This window comes from Scleropages formosus, chromosome 1, assembly GCF_900964775.1.
Source record: "Scleropages formosus chromosome 1, fSclFor1.1, whole genome shotgun sequence".
NCBI lineage: Eukaryota > Metazoa > Chordata > Actinopteri > Osteoglossiformes > Osteoglossidae > Scleropages > Scleropages formosus.
In genome coordinates this window covers 8,892,197-8,909,380 of record NC_041806.1, presented here as the reverse complement: position 1 = coordinate 8,909,380, position 17,184 = coordinate 8,892,197, and the positions used below count along the sequence as shown (strand labels likewise).

The window sequence follows — 17,184 nt, the reverse complement described above, 5'->3', positions numbered from 1 at the left end:
AAGCGGAATTTATTTCCACTGCCGTGGATGTGTGCGCTATTAGTGCAGGGGAAAGAGACAGTGAACCCTGAGGCAAACGTGCTCATCAAAACAACTTTTCCCCGCGCCATTAACATATTCCAGCGTTATATAAGATTTCTGCGCACAGTAAGTGCAGCCCAGCCGCGTCCTTCTGAGCGCGTATAAAAAAGCCAGCTGGGCCGAGGCGGCCACCGCGCATGCGCGCCTCTAAATCCGGCCAGTGCGCTTTGGTGACAGCTGCCCTCATGATATCCACGAACGGTGAGAGTTCCCGAACACGCCGATTAAAAAAAAAAAAAAAAACACACTTTTTCTCCTTGACAAGTAGCAGACGAGTAACTGAGTGATGGTGGCGAAAGAGCCGGCTCAATGCGGGTCTGAGAGCGAGCGAGTGAGTGTACTACTTTCTGTGTGAAGAAGTGTTGTCCCGCGCGGCGGCTGCTGGCTAACGCGCGTGTAGCTAACGGTCGTAGCTCGGTCCACTGGGTCGCTGACCCGTCCGCAGCGGTGTGAAGAAACAAGTCCCCGACTGCGGCTCGGCGGCCCGTTCTAGAGCTCAGCAAGGAAGGTGTGTGTCAGTGTGAGAGAGAGAGAGAGAAAAAGAGGAGAAGGGGGCCAGTGAGTGAGTGACCAGCAGCACGCGGTGACGGTGACGGTGCCTTGCTTGCTTGTTGTCTCTCCGGCTCCTCCTCAGTGTCCAGCGGACCCGGCGACCCGCACTCCGGCCACGGCAAGAAGCACAAGAAGAAGAACAAGAAGCACCGCAGAGGAGGCGCCGTGACCGTGTCTGCTGTGAGCAGCGTGCCGGCTGTGAGCGTGGCCGCCGTGGACACAGAGTGAGTGACCCCGTCGACGTGAGACGGTAACGCGCGGTCGGGTCCGCCGTGTCGTGTGTGTGTGTGTGTGTGTGTGTGTGTGTGTGTGTGTGTGTCCCGCCCCGGGCCGGTCGGTGCTGCAGCAGCCCGAGGCTCACCGGCGGGTGTGGTGGAAGCGGTCGGTCGGTCGGGCAGGCAGAATCTGGCAGAAGTGTAAACTATCTGTCCGCAAAACACAGAGCGTGGCGGTCAGCGGCGGTACGACCGCGGCCCTCGCTGAAGCTATTCCTGTCGGAAAGACACACAGAGCTCCTGCCATGTGTGTCACCGATATAAATAGTGAGTGTGTCCCTTAGTGCGCCTTACACGTGGACGGCAGCTTCTTAAATATGGCGAAGAAAAGCGGGTCCGAACTGGAGGTTTGATCTGTGAGGAAAAGGCTGTGTTGTCCTTCCCTCCCTCCTACCTTCCCTCCTACCTTCCCTCCCTGGTGCTGAGAGAAGCAGTCAAAAGAGGCTGCTCTTCACTTTAGGAGCTGAGAGAGAAACGTGTGGCTTCATCTAAGCCGTTGTGTGCTCTCCATGTGTGTGTCCTTTCGAAAGTTTCTTTATGGCACGTTTGTCTGCATTTAGATCCTATCTATCTCTCTATCTGTATGAAAAGCATTCTTTTATTGTAAACTATTTGTATTTCTTCAGCTTGTGTTTCTCAGTCACTTTGTCAGTCTTTGCCATAGTTGTGCAGTTTTCTGTAGTTGCGCTGTTTGTCTATTTGGGCTTTTTTTTTTTTTCCCCCCACATATCAGATCTCATCTCTGCTCTTCATGGTTTTAATTTTTAACCTGAGTGAACCCGTGAAACTGAACACTAGCATGCCTACTGCCAGTCTATGTGCATAACTGTCTAAAGGTGTGTTTCATGGAATAAAGTTTTTGTGATGGGCTGTATGTTAGATTTAAACCATTAATGAAAAACACATATAATGTATTAAGAATCTCTCTCACACACACACACACACAGTCTGAAACCGCTTATCCCAAGCGGGGTCGCGGTGAGCCGGAGCCTAACCTGGCAGCATGGGGCTGGAGGGGGAGGGTACACACCCAGGACGGGACGCCAGTCCATCGCAAGGCACCCCAAGCAGGACTCGAACCCCCAGACCTGCCAGAAAGCAGGACCCGGCCAAACCCGCTGCACCACCATGCCCCCCCCCCCCCCCCACGATTAAGAATCAGTTATTTCTTTTTCAAAATCCATGTTGTGTGTTACACTAACTTGAGAACATTCTCACTTTATTAGTTTTGCATGAGGCGCAGCGCACGTTAGAAATGTTTTAATTACTTTTGTTTATTGCCGCAAGAGTAACACTCAGTAGTACTGGAATCAACTGCAAGTATTAATTCAAGGATAGCAAAGTACAACATTTCACAGAGGTAATCAGCTACCATTGCCCAAGTCCATTATCCTAAAGAGTTGTCATACCCATGTATGAAATATATGAAGAGAAAAACAAATAGATAAAATACCAACTTAACACAAATAAACAAAGCTGACACACAACTTTGATTTTCTATTTATACTAAAATCCTCTGGCTTAATATATTAACATGGCAAGTGATAGTCTTAACTAGAAATTCAGTTTTACTTTACAACAGATATTTACCCCAGAAACAGTCTGTGCTATTGTCGGACAACTAGAAGATGTTACCTACTGAGATAGAAAACAGAGAAAAAAGGCAGTTGATAAAGGAGGAAAAGACAGACAGAAAGAGAGAAGGAGATGTCAAAACATGAAAATCAGAGTCAGACTATAAACAAAAACTTTAACAGCAACATCTCGCCTCCTTAGTGAACTGGTCAACCAGCTACTATATTTACTGGTTTCAGACAGAAGTAACACCGCCTAACTCCGGACATCTGGCTTCTAGTACAATAGCAAGAGTGAATCTGCCTCAGACAGATAAAAATCATTCTAAAAGACAGTTAAGTTTAGAGAAAACGGAAACTAAGAAAGAAACACGAAGCTGTATGAGAACGAAGCAAAACAGTGTAGTCGTTTTTCCCAACGCTTCTCTAAACCACTCTTAGTTTCAGCCCTTCGCATCAGCTAGGAAAGCAGCGGTGGATGTGCGGCAGTCAAACAGGTGGATTTTTCCTTTGCACAGTCACCTCAGTTGAGCTGGAAAAGTCAAATCTCAATAAATTGATGGCTTCAAGTTATGTCTCCTGCAGATATTTTCAACTGGCGGGTTGGGGTATGTTCTTTGTCAAAGACATGCCGGAATCGCACCAGAATTCTCCTCGGACAGGCGTTCGGGTCGGGAACACAGACAGAGAGTCAGTCGAGCTCAGTAGGAGGCGAAGTGACTGGCAGTCCCACCCAGAAATGTAGTTCATTCTGTAGAAATTAAGAGGAATGTTCCCTTCAGCATTCTCAGGCAATCCCACCGTTTTCAAATTTTGGCGGTTTTTATTATCCAGTTTCTCTTGGTACAAGTCAGATTTCTGCTCAGTAGAATTCTACTGAGTCCTCAAAGTAAGAAATCTTGTATTCAGCCCAGACGAAGCAAGTTTCAAAACTATTGATGTGATCAGTTCGATCGGTGAGATTTGTTTCCAGAGCCGCCATGGGGGGTGGGGAGCTTCTCTAATTTGACTTTGATATTGACATTGACAATATTCAGCTGAGGTTCCGTAGTGTTTAGCTTAGCTTTCATACCTTTCAGTCTACAGAATGTCATTAATAACACTCTAAACTTACTTGTCTACATGATGCTTCTTTCATTCAATCTACCAAACGTACCTCTGATGGTGAAATGGTGCAACCGACCCCAATGTTGTCGTCTTTGTCAAAAACTTCCGGTCCATAGTGACCTTCACTTCCATGGTCCCGCTGGTCTCTGCTTTACTTCTTTTCCCTTTCTGAGAGCATGTTGAGGAGAGAAAAAAAAAATTTTTGTCCTTGGAATGAGACATGTCAAAAGATATTAATAGTGACAGCTTAAAATCACTATAAACCCAGAAAAGCTTATAAATGATGCATCTATGGAGTGGAGACCAAATTTACGAAAAACGGCCTCATAAACTTCTGTTTACATAATTTTGCTATAACGTGCATTTTTTTAAATTCATATTAATGTTCTAGAATGGGGAGGCCCCTCTATCCCAGGACAGACCATAAAGCATGGTCTGGAAACATTATTATAAAATGTGAATATTTCATTTTGAATTCATTACAAACCCATTTTTCTTGATGCATTCTTTCTTTTTTTTTCTTTTTCCCCGATTTCCATATTTGTGGTTCATAGGTTGACCTTTGAAATATTAAGGAGGTCGGCACAACCTGCTGTTAATGGATGATTTCATGTTGTTGATGAAGAGCCCTTGGAGGGAACTGTGGCCTTTGTTCTTTCCTCCTCATCTACTTAATTTACAGCTATTTGTGTAGCTTGTCTTTTTCTCAAAAGGGACAGACATACAGCGTGAAGCTTCTTCCAGTTATATAGCTGGATGATTTCTACAGTCTGTATTTCTCCTCTTCCTTGTAGATCCACTCTTTCTGCCGTATCAGTTTCAGTGCGGTTTACAGGGATACTAAATTTAGAAGTGATTCTCAGACACACAGTGTTTTGTTTAGCTAAGTGGCAGTGATGTCAACTGTATATTCACATATTACCTCACCTCTACAAGTAGCTTTTTTGTGTAGAAATGCTCATCAACCAGAAGTGTATGATGTATTACAAAAAAATTGATTGCATTCAAGTTTTCAAAAAAAAATTTTATGCATAATCAGTCCGTCCGTCCCCACCATGTCACATGATGCATTTCAGTATGCTCTTTTTATTAAGTTAAATTGTGAAAATGTTTTGTTGATGGGAAGAGCCAATACAACAAGTACTTTTTCAGGAAATTCAATGTGCTCTCTACTGTCACAATAGAAAACCTATTTTATGTTGCTGGAAGAAGCACTATCATGTTCCTATAATTGCTGATTCTGTCATAATTGACGTTATTTATTTTATTTCCCCAGGCCTCAGAGTCCCAACTCGGACAATCTCTGCCATATCCTGGCAGTTCATAGAGACGGTGCCACTCCACCGGGGAGTCCTCCACTGCCTCCCCTCCATTTGTCCCAGAGTCCTCCTGACCTCCACCCCCCAGCACCACTTTCCCCTTCCTCACCCATACCACTAATCCCAGCCAATCACCTGCTGCCTTCATTAGATTCCCCTCCCATACCTGATAGCCCTCCACTGTGTGTCCCTCCCAAGCAGTCTGTGGACCCTCCCACTTCATCGGTCACTCCAGCCAAAACTCCCCCATCACAGGCCGCCACTCCGCCCCCTGCTGAACTCCTCGGATCGGATGACGAGGAACAGGAAGACCCGTCCGATTACTGCAGAGGTAAAGCAGCTGTACTGTGACATAGGGGTGCTTTTCACTGTTTTTTGAAGTGCATCTCAGCTATGTCATTTGGAGATCCAGTTGGATGACAGTTTTTAAACTGGTTTTGAGAGGATCCAAATGGAATGCTCCTGACACATTTACATGTATTTATTTATTTAGCAGACGCTTTTTTCCAAAGCGACGTACATCTCAGAGACAGTACAATTTGTGCATTATATTAGCAGGAAGAGAAACTTAGATGCAGATGCTTGATACTTAAGTCCAGTTAGTTTGTTTCTTTCCACCATATGAACCAATGTTCATCACACAAGTACACACGCACGCTGTCTACAACTGCTTGTCCTGAGGGAGGTCGGCAAGCTGGAGCCTAACCCGGCAACACAGGGCGGAAGGCTGAAGGGGGAGGGAACACACCCTGGACGGGACGCCAGTCCATCGCAAGGCACCCCCAAGTAGGGCTCAAACCCCAGGCCAGGCCCATCACAGAGCAGGTCTTGGCCACACCTGCTCCGCCACCATGCCCCCACATACCTGATCACCTTCCTAGTATTTTTTTTTAAATACATTTAAGCATTTGCATTACATTACAGGAGTAGCTATGTAAAGCTTTATCTGGGCATGATCTTAAAGTTATAGTACATGAGCATTACACCTTACATGAACTTAAGAAATCATGGGTGAAGTGAGTCTGGAAAAGGTGAGTTTTAAGATCCTTTTTAACAGAGAATCAGCAGTTCTGAGTGAGAGCAGGAGGTCGTTCCACCACAACAGAGCCAGAACCGAAAACCTCTGTGCTTCACCTTTCGTGTGTGGGACCACCAAGTGGGCAGATGTGGAAAAGTGTAACGGTCTGGTTGGGGTTTATCGGATAATCAAGTCTTGTGAATAGCTGGGAACAGATTTATTGATGCATTTGTAGACAATAACCAGGGTATTAAATTTGATCCGGGAAACTATTGGAACCCAGCGCAGAGAAACGAGGAGATACATGGGAACACTTCGGCAAGTCAAACACAACTCGGGTAGCAGCGTTCTGTATCAGCTGTAGAGGTTTGATGGCAGTAGCAGGAAGGCCAGACAGAAGAGAGTTGCAGCATCCAGACAGGATGTCGCCATGTCCTGGACAAGTAATTGGGCAGTCTGTTGTGAGGTAAGGATGGATCCTGCAGATATTATGTAAGATATGTCTGCAGGTCTGGGTTGTGGCTTCAATGTGCTGAGCGAAAGAAAGACTTGAGTCAATCATCACTCCCAGACTGTTAACCGAGTAGTTTGGCAAAATGAGTGAGTTATCCAATTTGATAGAGAGATCGTGACGGGAAGACAGGCCAGCTGGGAGGTGAAGGATCTCTGTTCAGGAGAGGTTGAGTTGTAGATGATGATCAGACGTCCATGTGGAGATGTCCGACAGGCAGGTAGCGATGTGCGCGGAAATGTCTGTTGCTCCAGCTGGAAATGAGAGGAAGAGCTGGGTATCATCGGCATAGCAGTCAGTTGAATCAATGGGAGGCGATGACAGGGAGGAGGTGTAGATTGAGAAAAGGACCTTGTACTGAGCCCTGTGGGACACCAGTTGAGAGAGGCAGGGGAGGAGAATGGGAGGCCTGCCAGACCACTTCATAAGATCTGTCTGATAGGTAGGTCTCAAACCATCTTAGTTCCCTTCCTTTGATCCCAAGCTAAGAGTAGAATCTATGTGGTTGACAGTGTCGAATGCTGTAGACAGTTCAAGGAGGACACAAATGGAGTTTACTTTTTAAGTTGCCAGTGCTTTTCAGTGTTCTTTCAATTTAAGGTTTGATTTTTCAGAATTGATTTAGTTCCTTTCATTTTACAAACGTAGAATACCTGTATCTATACACAAAGAACAGTTTTCAGTTTTATCAGTGCATCATAGCGTGTTGCTTATGAGGATTCTAACCAGTGCAGACAGAAGATCTGTTTAACACTCTCTACCATGTTGTTTCTCTTTGAGGGGGTTATTACCCTGTAAAGATAGGAGACCTGTTCAATGGCCGATACCATGTGGTCAGGAAACTGGGCTGGGGCCACTTCTCCACTGTGTGGTTGTGCTGGGACCTTCAGTAAGTACTACTCATCAAAGCAAATATATAGGGATCCACTGATTACTGGTTTGCTGCAAAATATATGAAAACCCAACAGAAGTTAATTTTATCCTTTTAATGTCGCTCTTAGATTAGTCAGTGACTTAACTTGGGGAATGAGATGACGATTTGTCTTAATCGTTGTTATATGTCATGTTGTGTCTTCAGTTGTACTGAGGGATCTTTTCTAGTTGCCTGATTTTTCTGTTCCAAATAAATAATGAAAAACAAGCGGAAATGGAAAAGTGTCTAATTTGAGTTTGCCAATTCAAGGCACACTCAAAGGATCTTGTCTTATTATGAAGTTCCATGTGTGTTCATGTCTGCATGTTCGCAGGAGGAAGCGCTTTGTGGCCTTGAAGGTGGTGAAGAGTGCACGGCACTACACTGAGACGGCCCTGGATGAAATCAAATTGCTGAAATGTGTAAGTGCTTCCCTCCAGCCCTGTTTGTAAGGTTTCCTCCGCCAGTCTCCTATCTGCCTCCCACTCTTCACTGAGAAGCTGTCAGTGTAAAGGCTCACCTCCGAGCTATATTCCAGTGACCAAAAAATCACGTATAATTTTCCTGTAATAATAATTCTCCTCTTTGGCCGTTCTGTATTGCCTCTTTCATTTCTCACATGGGTCCTCAAGAAAGGTTGCTGAGAAAAGATCACCAAGCTACGTATGTGTGCTGCTAGTGTAATATTTTGTTTCACACCGATAATGGCTTCCCATTGGGTTAAGCAACCGAATTCAACTGGAATTCAACGTGTATTTGTTTAAGTATCTTAAAGTTTAATGCAAAAGCATTTGTGCGAACTTTATCCTTGTATGGCAGAGTCTGTTGGCACATTTTTGCTGATACTGTGATACTGTGGCCCTCAGGCTCATAGAGCCTCTGAAGAGATAATACAGTGACCAGTCTGTTATCTTAAATTAGGCCCCAGAGGAGAGCAGCTGCTCTGCCTCCAGAAAGCAAAGCCCCATCATAAACTGCATAAATCAGCCATATGCAGTACAAAGGAGCAAGTAGACTCTTTTAACCATCGCTGAAGGTGATGTTTTCCTTTGTAATGGCTCAGTATCCCAACTGAGTCTTAACACGCTAATTCATATGGGTAAAAAAACAGCATGCTCCTCCTTTTTCTTTTCTTTTTTTTTTTTTTTTTGTACTGACTGATTCAGCTGGCACTGATAGCAGGATTCATGTGACCCTCGCAGATGTTTGATACAATTCACAGCTGGGGAATCCCACAACTGATTTGTTCCCCCTCTTCCTTAAGCAAAACAAAAATGATCAGCAGCTGCCCAAATTCAACCCGTGATCTTCACACAGGGAAAGTGCCTTGAACAACAGACATTCCGAAGCACTACTGTCGAGTCTCCACTTTACTGGTTGAAAATGTGTGGGACAAAATCGTTAGTCATTTCAAGGTGACATGGTTTTCCAGGAGTTGTTCTGAGTGAAAATGGCATTTAAACTTTGGTATTTATGCGTTGCTCACTTTCATATGTTGTGGTTTTTCTGATTTATGTGCTCAGGTTCGAGACAGCGACCCCACTGATCCTAAACGGCAGAATATAGTGCAGCTGATTGATGACTTCAAGATATCTGGTGTCAATGGAGTTCGTATCTTTCAGTCTCAGCATCGCTTCCCATTTCGAGAGTCCCATCATCATAACCTCTCCCTCGCTTTACTTTCCTTTTATGCTCCGGCATGTTTTTCTCTCTTCGTGCTTGGCACTGTTGTGAAGTAAATGTCTTTGAAAGATACCTTCTTTCCTTAATGGAGCTGTGTGCCAGATGTTTGCATGGTGCTGGAGGTACTTGGTCACCAGTTACTCAAGTGGATCATCAAGTCCAACTACATGGGTATGCCCATGGTCTGTGTAAAGAGCATTATCCGCCAGGTACAGCACCACTGTCTTTGCCTTGCTCTAGCATTCTGCCACCTGAATGAATGTCCATGTCGGTTCTGGTTGTCACACCCATGTGCCTCTTCCTTGACAGGTCCTGGAGGGCTTGGATTACCTCCACACCAAATGCAAGATCATCCACACAGACATCAAGCCAGAGAACATTCTGCTGGATGTGGATGAGGTGTACGTGCGGAGGCTGGCTGCTGAAGCCACGTTGTGGCAGCAGACGGGAGCACCACCTCCTTCTGGCTCTTCTGGTAAATAGTGCTCACCAGGTGTTGTTTCATCTGAGATGTTTTGGGTTTCAGCAGAGAGTTGGAATGTAAACTGGATTGTATTCGGTAAAAACCCAGTACAAGACCTGGTACAGATGTGCAGGCGCAGATGGTGGTAGTGCTGATCAGGTGTGGAAAAGGCAGGACTGCGGAAGATGTCTCCCTGACCCAAACTACCCTGCTTTCCTTTTCAAGGAATTTAGGGGAAAGCGAGTTGCCCTAATTAGGTTTTTCTAAAAATGTTGAACTGTTTTGGGATTAACCCATCTCATGACTTTGGAATTGTTGCGTCACTTGTTTACTGACCTGTGAATATGGAGATGGATTCTTTTAAGAAGCATTGTTGGAAGTAGCAGCTAGTACTCTTTCTTCCCCAGTTTTGTACATGAACTGGGGTGAATATCTAGAGAAAACATTGCAGAAACAGTATGGATCTCTCAGCGTATGGTTAACAAATTACCGTGAGGTCAATCCGTGTTCTTTGTGGAAGAGCTTATTTAAATTCCTCTTTCATCTTCATCCATGTTCCTTTAACTTACTGCACTGTAATTTATTTATACAGTTAGCCCTCTTCTGCTGTCTTCTTACGAGACTTTTAGTGCTCATGTAAACAATGTTGAGATATAGTTCCTTGTCTCTTGCTGTTAATCTCCCTTTCTTGCTGATATGAATTCTAGTCACCTTAATTTCTGCTCTGCCTTTTGTTTCTAACTTAATTTTCTTCTGTTTTTGCTACCGTTCCAATTTCCTATCCCTCCCTTTCCTCTTCTCCTCTGATGGCAGTTAGCACCGCCCCAAGGGAGAAACAGGTATGTTGAACCTTGTTCAGCAGAAAAGGGTGAAAATTAAAATTATTCATCTTGGCTCGCCTTGACAACGCTGACAATTAACTTTGGCATATATGTGTAAATTACAGTTATACTCGAGAGCAGTATGTACTATGGGAACAACAGAGATGCACAATTTTCGCATGGCTATAAAAATTTGTCAGGTGTTACTTTTGTCAGTGTTACCAGTTTGTACTCAGTCTGGGCAGTTTTTATTTTTAGCAGTGTGTGTAATGGTCATTTCATACATTACATGCCCTGTTTTTGTTTGAAAAAGCATTAATGATGCAGAATTATATTTGTTCAAAAACCAAACTATTCACATTTCCAACTCATGGACAGCAGACGTACATTTAGATTTGCATTAAGAGGCCACCTTGTAGAAAAATACATTTTTCTGGCTTTTGCTGGAAATTTAATTAAACCACTCAGTCATTTCAAGCCACCTGGCATTTTCTGCATTTAGTACGCATTTACAAGCATGCCTTTTGAAGGACTTTTTGTAAATAAAGCAAAATAGCTGGTAGACACACTGAGTGAGTCAATAACAGATCTATGTGCCTTGTGGAAGCGTGGCCAGCTGATATTATTGTGCAATAGCTGGAGTGGCCATTGTGTGACATTATGACCAAATGTTTGGACATAGAAAGAGGTTGATGGCTGTCGTAAATACTGGCTAGTCAGTTATTGCGTAACAATCATTCTGTTTCTGGGTCTAATTTTCTCTTTCAAACCACAGCCTGTGGCAATTTCGTGCCTGGATTCAAAGATGGATGTTGCTGTTAATGATGTCACTCTTAGCGCTGTATGAGTGTTTAACATTTATTTAACATTGTTCCACACTTATCCCAGAACTGTCAATACTCTCTTGTGTTTTACCCAGCCCAAGTAGCTGGACAACTTTTAACTGGTAGAACAGAGTTTAAATCATAGTAACAATTTGTAGAAAAAGGACAGCAGTGGCTCTTTATCGTTGGGAAAGGTGTCAGTCTCTCATGGCTTAAACTACTAACCATACAAATGGATAAAGTGTGAAAACTTCCACATGCACATTTATAGCTTATAATTTCATAGTTGAACACACTTGCAAATATACGTGAAAATAATTATAAAAACACAATTATTGTACTGCAGAAACAATTGTACTGTGGTAGGAAAAAGGTGTACAGCACACATCTGTGTACATTTCTTTGGCTCTGTAAAAAGACACATGTCTCAAGTGAGCAAGCAGTGCTTTCAGTTAAAACTCTGTTAATATTAGATGGTAAGGGCTGCATGTCATGGCTTTGGTGCTCATCTTCAGCGGCTTCCTAAAGTTACATCAGCAGATTGAATTCCTCTGGCCAGGGTGTGCTTAGACAGCTCACGCCACGTGAGGTCACCGGGTCAGCTGTGAGACGTGTGGTCCTGTGGCAGGATCACGTTCAGCCTCAGTGGCCTCACATTAACCACAGCTCTGATTCCAAGAATAGACTTTGGGTCAGCTGTCAGGGTGTCAAATTGTAGGCACAGTCATTTACATTTATCTGACGCTTTTCTCCAGTGCGACTTGCAGCCTTAAGCAACTTACAATTATTTGCCCATTTATACATCTGGGTAGTTTTATTGGAGCACTGTAGGGTTAAGTACTTTGTTCAGGGATACTGCAGGTGGAAGTGAGATTCAAACCTGCCACCTTTGATTCCCAAGGCAGCAACTCTAACACCTCCTTTCCTGTAAACTTTTTTCCTAAAAAAAAAACCCCACCCAGAATAGATGTCTTTTGGTGACACCAGGATCTGATGCTCAAGGTTTGTCAGCAGAACATTCAAAATGGTGACATGATTCCAAATGTTCAGTGACTGCAGGTCTCCATTAACACAGTGCCATCGATAAGTTTGCTTTCTGTGGGGTTTCCTGGTCCTTCCTCATTCTCCTCGCTGATCCCCCTGCTCACATGTACAGACAGGCAAGCTGTCCAAGAACAAGAAGAAAAAGATGAAGCGGAAAGAAAAAAGGCAGCAACGGCTGCTGGAGGAGAGACTGGTTGACCTCCAGAAGATGGAGGAGCTGGACAGCGCATCCCTCCCCGACCCCCTTGTCTCCCTCGCCAACCCCCACGCAGCAGGCCCACCACGTACACTGCGGAGAGCTAGCCTGCTGCAGGAAGAGGTGTTGGACCCCGACAGACAGGCCACACACTGTGAATGTGAGACCCCTTAAGAGAAACCCCAGTTTTTTGTTTTTTATTCTTGCTGTCATTATACCCTGCCTGTGATGTTTTGTGTGAAGTGTCCCCAGGCTCTTCCTGTGAAGTGAATGGGAATGGAAGCAGCCATGCCAGCACGACAGCTGGGGCTCTAAGGAGACCTGGATCAGCACGGCTCTCCTCCTGGATGGGGGACGGTGTCGACGGTCAGACCTCGGTGCGCTTCTCCAGCCCAGGCTCTGGCCTGTCGGGGATGTCGGGCTCTATCCTGTCCCCCACCTCAGAGTCGGCGCTGTCCACCCTTTCGGGATATTCTACTGAGAGAAGCAGCCACCCCTCAGTGTTCTCTCCGCACAGTCAGTTACCCCTCTACCTCCTTCCTCTGTGGTCTCCTCTCACTGACTTTACCTTGTAGCGAAGTGCTTACCTAAGCAGTGTTTGAAACCGAGCCACTGACTCTCCCGTGGATTTCTGCTTGGTGTGGCGTCTCACTGTATGCTCTTGTCTGCCAGTGTTCAGGGCAAATGAGTTCCTGGTCAATCCCCTGGACCCACAGAATGCAGACAAGATCCGCGTGAAGATCGCGGACCTCGGCAACGCCTGCTGGGTGGTGAGCTGTTCCTCACACTGCAGCGAAACAAACAATGGAGCTGATTTGTTCACGTAAATTACATGTTTAAATGGATCCTCCCCTGTGCTCTGCTAGTACAAGCACTTCACAGAGGACATCCAGACCCGTCAGTATCGTGCAGTGGAGGTCCTGATCGGGGCACAGTACGGGCCCCCAGCAGACATCTGGAGCACTGCCTGCATGGTGAGCTGAGGAGGATTGCCTGTAGTCTCATGGGAAGTGTAGTTAGACAGAGGCCTGGGCTTGTTTACAGTTCAAGTGGAAACATTCCTTAATTGCCCACTCACGCAAAGTACCCCACGTCACCCATACCTTTACATGACCAATGTCCATCTCACTTCCACCTATAATCCCCTTGAGCAAGGTACTGAACCCTAACTAGGTCATCCTCAATCTGTGTTGCACAACAAATCTGTTATCACTTCACTTAACTTTTGTAGAATTGAACTTCTCATAATTTAGTGCAAGGAGCCTCCTTCCGTTGTGGTCACGCGGGGTGGGTTCTTTTGCAGGCGTTTGAGCTGGCAACTGGAGACTACCTGTTTGAACCTCACTCAGGTGAAGAATATACCCGAGATGAAGGTAGGGGTCCTCCCCACACTCTTAACTTTTACATTATAGGGATGTAGACCTGCATGGATAGAACCCTTAATTTAGCTGATGCTTTTCTCCAAAGCGACTTAGGCAGCTTCTTATAATGCAATCCTCACATTGTACAATAAGCTACCTGCTGGAAAATGTTTTCTTGAAACCTGTCTTACTGCTTTGAGTAAAGATGAGATGCATAATCTCAGGAGGTGCTTTCTACTTAGTTCAACATAAGAAATACAACAATAATGAACCTTACACAGACTTGAGCTGTTCACCCAATGTCACCGTTCTGTTTTTCCAGACCACATTGCACATATAATTGAGTTGCTGGGACCCATTCCACCTTATTTTGCCCTTTCTGGGCGGTATTCCCGCGAGTACTTCAACCGGAGAGGTAAGAATAAAACTTCATGTCAGGCAATCCAAATGACTTATGAATTTGTTACATGTATCGCTTTACAGAATTGCAGAGAACCATGTTCAATTTAATTTATTTTTATAGAGTGCTCTACTCGTAGTTACACACTTGAGCACAGGCATAGAGCAAAGAAAAATACAGACAAGGAAACAAAACTACAGAACTAGCGTAATACATCATCAATGCTTTTATAAAGCTATAAGTATGCCTACTGGCCACGGAGGAAAGGAACAAAAAAAAAAAAAAAAAAAAAAAAAAAAAAAAAAAAAAAACCTCTGGGGATTCAAGTGCCAGTTGCTGCCCACCCCTCCCAGGCATTCTAGATTAAAAAGGACTTCTAAGTGAGTTTACAGGTAACAATGGCCAGAAACTAGTTGGGATCTGAAGACTGATACAGACAGGGCATTTGACAGTAACTGGTAGAGTATTTCACAGTTTAGGCACTCTATAGCTAAAGGCATGACCTCCTACAGAGGTCTTATTGATCACAGGTACTTTAAATTAATCTGCATCCAACAACCGAAGATATCGCCCTGGGATATAAGAATCAATCTCAGAAAGGGAAGCCAGAGCAATGCTATGTACCGCCTTATAGGTCAAAAATATGGTCGTACTTCCAAGTTCTAGTGACTTCTCGCAGCAGCATTTTGTACCAACTGTAGCCTGGATACCACCTGGTATGGACAATCCGATAAAGCATTACAATAGTCCAACCTGCTTGAAACAAAAGCATGAATCAGTTTCTCAGCATCCTGTCTACATAGGAATTGCCATGACTTAGCCGAAGCATTTATATGATACAATGACTGCTTTCCAAAAACAGGACACCCAAATCCTTAACACAGGCTGTACACGTGAAGCTTATACCATTTGTGGTATCACCACAAGTACCTCGCTTGTTGGCATTTACAGATAAATTTACTCATCTGTAGTTTTGTATTGGTAAAACGAAACATTCAAGTATAAATATTTCCTATTTGCATGTTTTTTTTTTTTTTTTTTACTGAACCCTGTCCGTGTGTCTTGTATCTCATGTACAAATGTCCTGCTGTATTCTACTATAGCTGTCATTTAACACCAAGCAGAGATTTTGCTCCAAAATGTAGTATTGTTAGTCATACCTTTTCTTTTTCAATGTGTCATGTGTTGCATTTAAACTGGAAACTTGAGACTATTGTAGTTCATCTCATGAGCACAAGTACAACTTGGTATATTCATAAATAAGTTAACTCCAGGTTTTTTTCCCCCCCATTATTTAGTCACAGGTTAGATTATTATAGCTATATCTAATTTTGGATCAGTGAAAATAAAACATAGCAATCCCTCATACAACAGGATTCTCTACAATGAAAAATTGCTGTAATGACTTATGGAAATAGCTACCCTCAGGGTTTGTTAACACAATGACATTTTTTCCATTAGGTCATCATTTTTCTTCCAAAAGGCAGTACAATCAGACCTGTATCTGCTTAGCCGCTCATAGGTTATTAGTTCAGAGTAGTCATTCAACAACACGAACATGAAACACTCTTGGGAACTTAAAATTGCAATAAATTCATGTATACAGAAAGGTATGTTTGGTGTAAGGCAAATCGCAACTGAAACACATTATCTTTTAAGTACCTACTTGAACGATGAACCTCGGTGCAGCAAGTTGTAGGTAAATTAGGTTTACTTGAGACTTGCATGTCTGCAGCTATGTCTTTCTCTTAATGTAATCTATAGATGGTAGTACTTTTGCTGAGCTGTACATTGCTTTGGACAAAAGCATGTGCTAAATGAATAAAAGTAAATGTATTCATTAAGTTTTACAGTTGATGCTTTACTCCAAAGTGGCTTAGTGTTCAGCTACACTTGATTTACCTATTTTTACTCTTCCACACCGTCATGCTGCCAGTAAAAATTGCTACAAACCTGTAACTGCTGAGTTCAAAGACCGCAACAGGTAATGCAGTGGTTAGAGCTGCCGCCTTTGGATACAGATGCCACAGGTTTGAATCTGACCTCCTGCTCTAGTACTCTTGAGCAAGGTACGTACTTACCTTGAATTGTTGTGGTGGGAAGGAAGCATCAGCTGAAGGGATCTATGTAAAATATTGTTTCTACTGTCCAACAAAAATAATGTTTTTCAGCCCCATAATGTTAGTTTGATCCCTTCACAAACTCCAGAAAAACAAACAATGGAAGCAAGCTGAATTCTGTATGTTGCCTGGCCATCTAAATACCGATTGCTTCACAACAAACAGACTCATGTGACAAAAATGGGCAGCTGGCAGGGTAGTTAGAGGTGCTCCCTTTGGACACTCACAGTGGCCCGTTTGAATCCCACCTCTAACTGTAGTACCCTTGAACACAGTACTTACTCTAAATGGCTGCAGTAAAATTATCCAGCTGTAAATAATTCTAGGTAACTTAACATTGAAGAAAAAGCATCAGGTGAATGATTTGAAAGATTGCAACTCCATCATACATAAGGACCAGTTCATATTAATGGTAGTCATCCCCTGATAAGAAGCTTTGATGCACAGTCATAGTCAATTTGTCGGTATACTGCCACCAACCTGGCGTGTCCTTGTTGTGGTCCTGCAGGGGAGCTGCGGCACATCTCCAACCTGAAGCCGTGGGGTCTCTTTGAAGTGCTGCTGGAGAAATACGAATGGCCTCTGGAGCAGGCAGCCCAGTTCAGTGACTTTCTCCTCACCATGCTGGAGTATGTCCCAGAGAAGAGAGCCGCAGCGGCCCGCTGTCTGCAGCACCCCTGGATAAACTCCTAAGCTCAAGAGCGTTGCTGTTTGGCCTCCCAAAGTGGTCAGGAATGACTGCAAACACTGGAGTTTTTGCTAGCACATTACAGAACTATATTTGGGTATAAAATCTTACCTCAACTTGTATTTTTTAATGCATTTCATGAAAAATCAAAAATGGTCTGATTTCAGAGGTATGGTTATTTATCAGTGTTATGTATGTTTTTAATTTCAATAATAGTGCCTTTAATATTTATGG

General features: G+C 43.9%; 1 protein-coding gene across 1 annotated transcript; it reads left to right on the top strand.

Moving 5' to 3' along the window:
• The first annotated feature begins 240 nt into the window (after positions 1 to 240).
• On the top strand, positions 241 to 17,163 carry srpk3 (SRSF protein kinase 3). Its single transcript, XM_018752980.2, has 16 exons — positions 241 to 282; positions 716 to 857; positions 4,866 to 5,239; positions 7,218 to 7,326; positions 7,685 to 7,772; positions 8,874 to 8,961; positions 9,136 to 9,242; positions 9,343 to 9,508; positions 10,310 to 10,335; positions 12,298 to 12,541; positions 12,625 to 12,897; positions 13,054 to 13,151; positions 13,248 to 13,355; positions 13,685 to 13,754; positions 14,065 to 14,157; positions 16,771 to 17,163. The coding sequence occupies exons 1-16, from the start codon at positions 267 to 269 to the stop codon at positions 16,953 to 16,955; spliced, it is 2,187 nt and encodes a 728-aa protein (XP_018608496.1). The 5' UTR covers positions 241 to 266; the 3' UTR covers positions 16,956 to 17,163.
• The last annotated feature ends 21 nt before the right edge of the window (positions 17,164 to 17,184 follow it).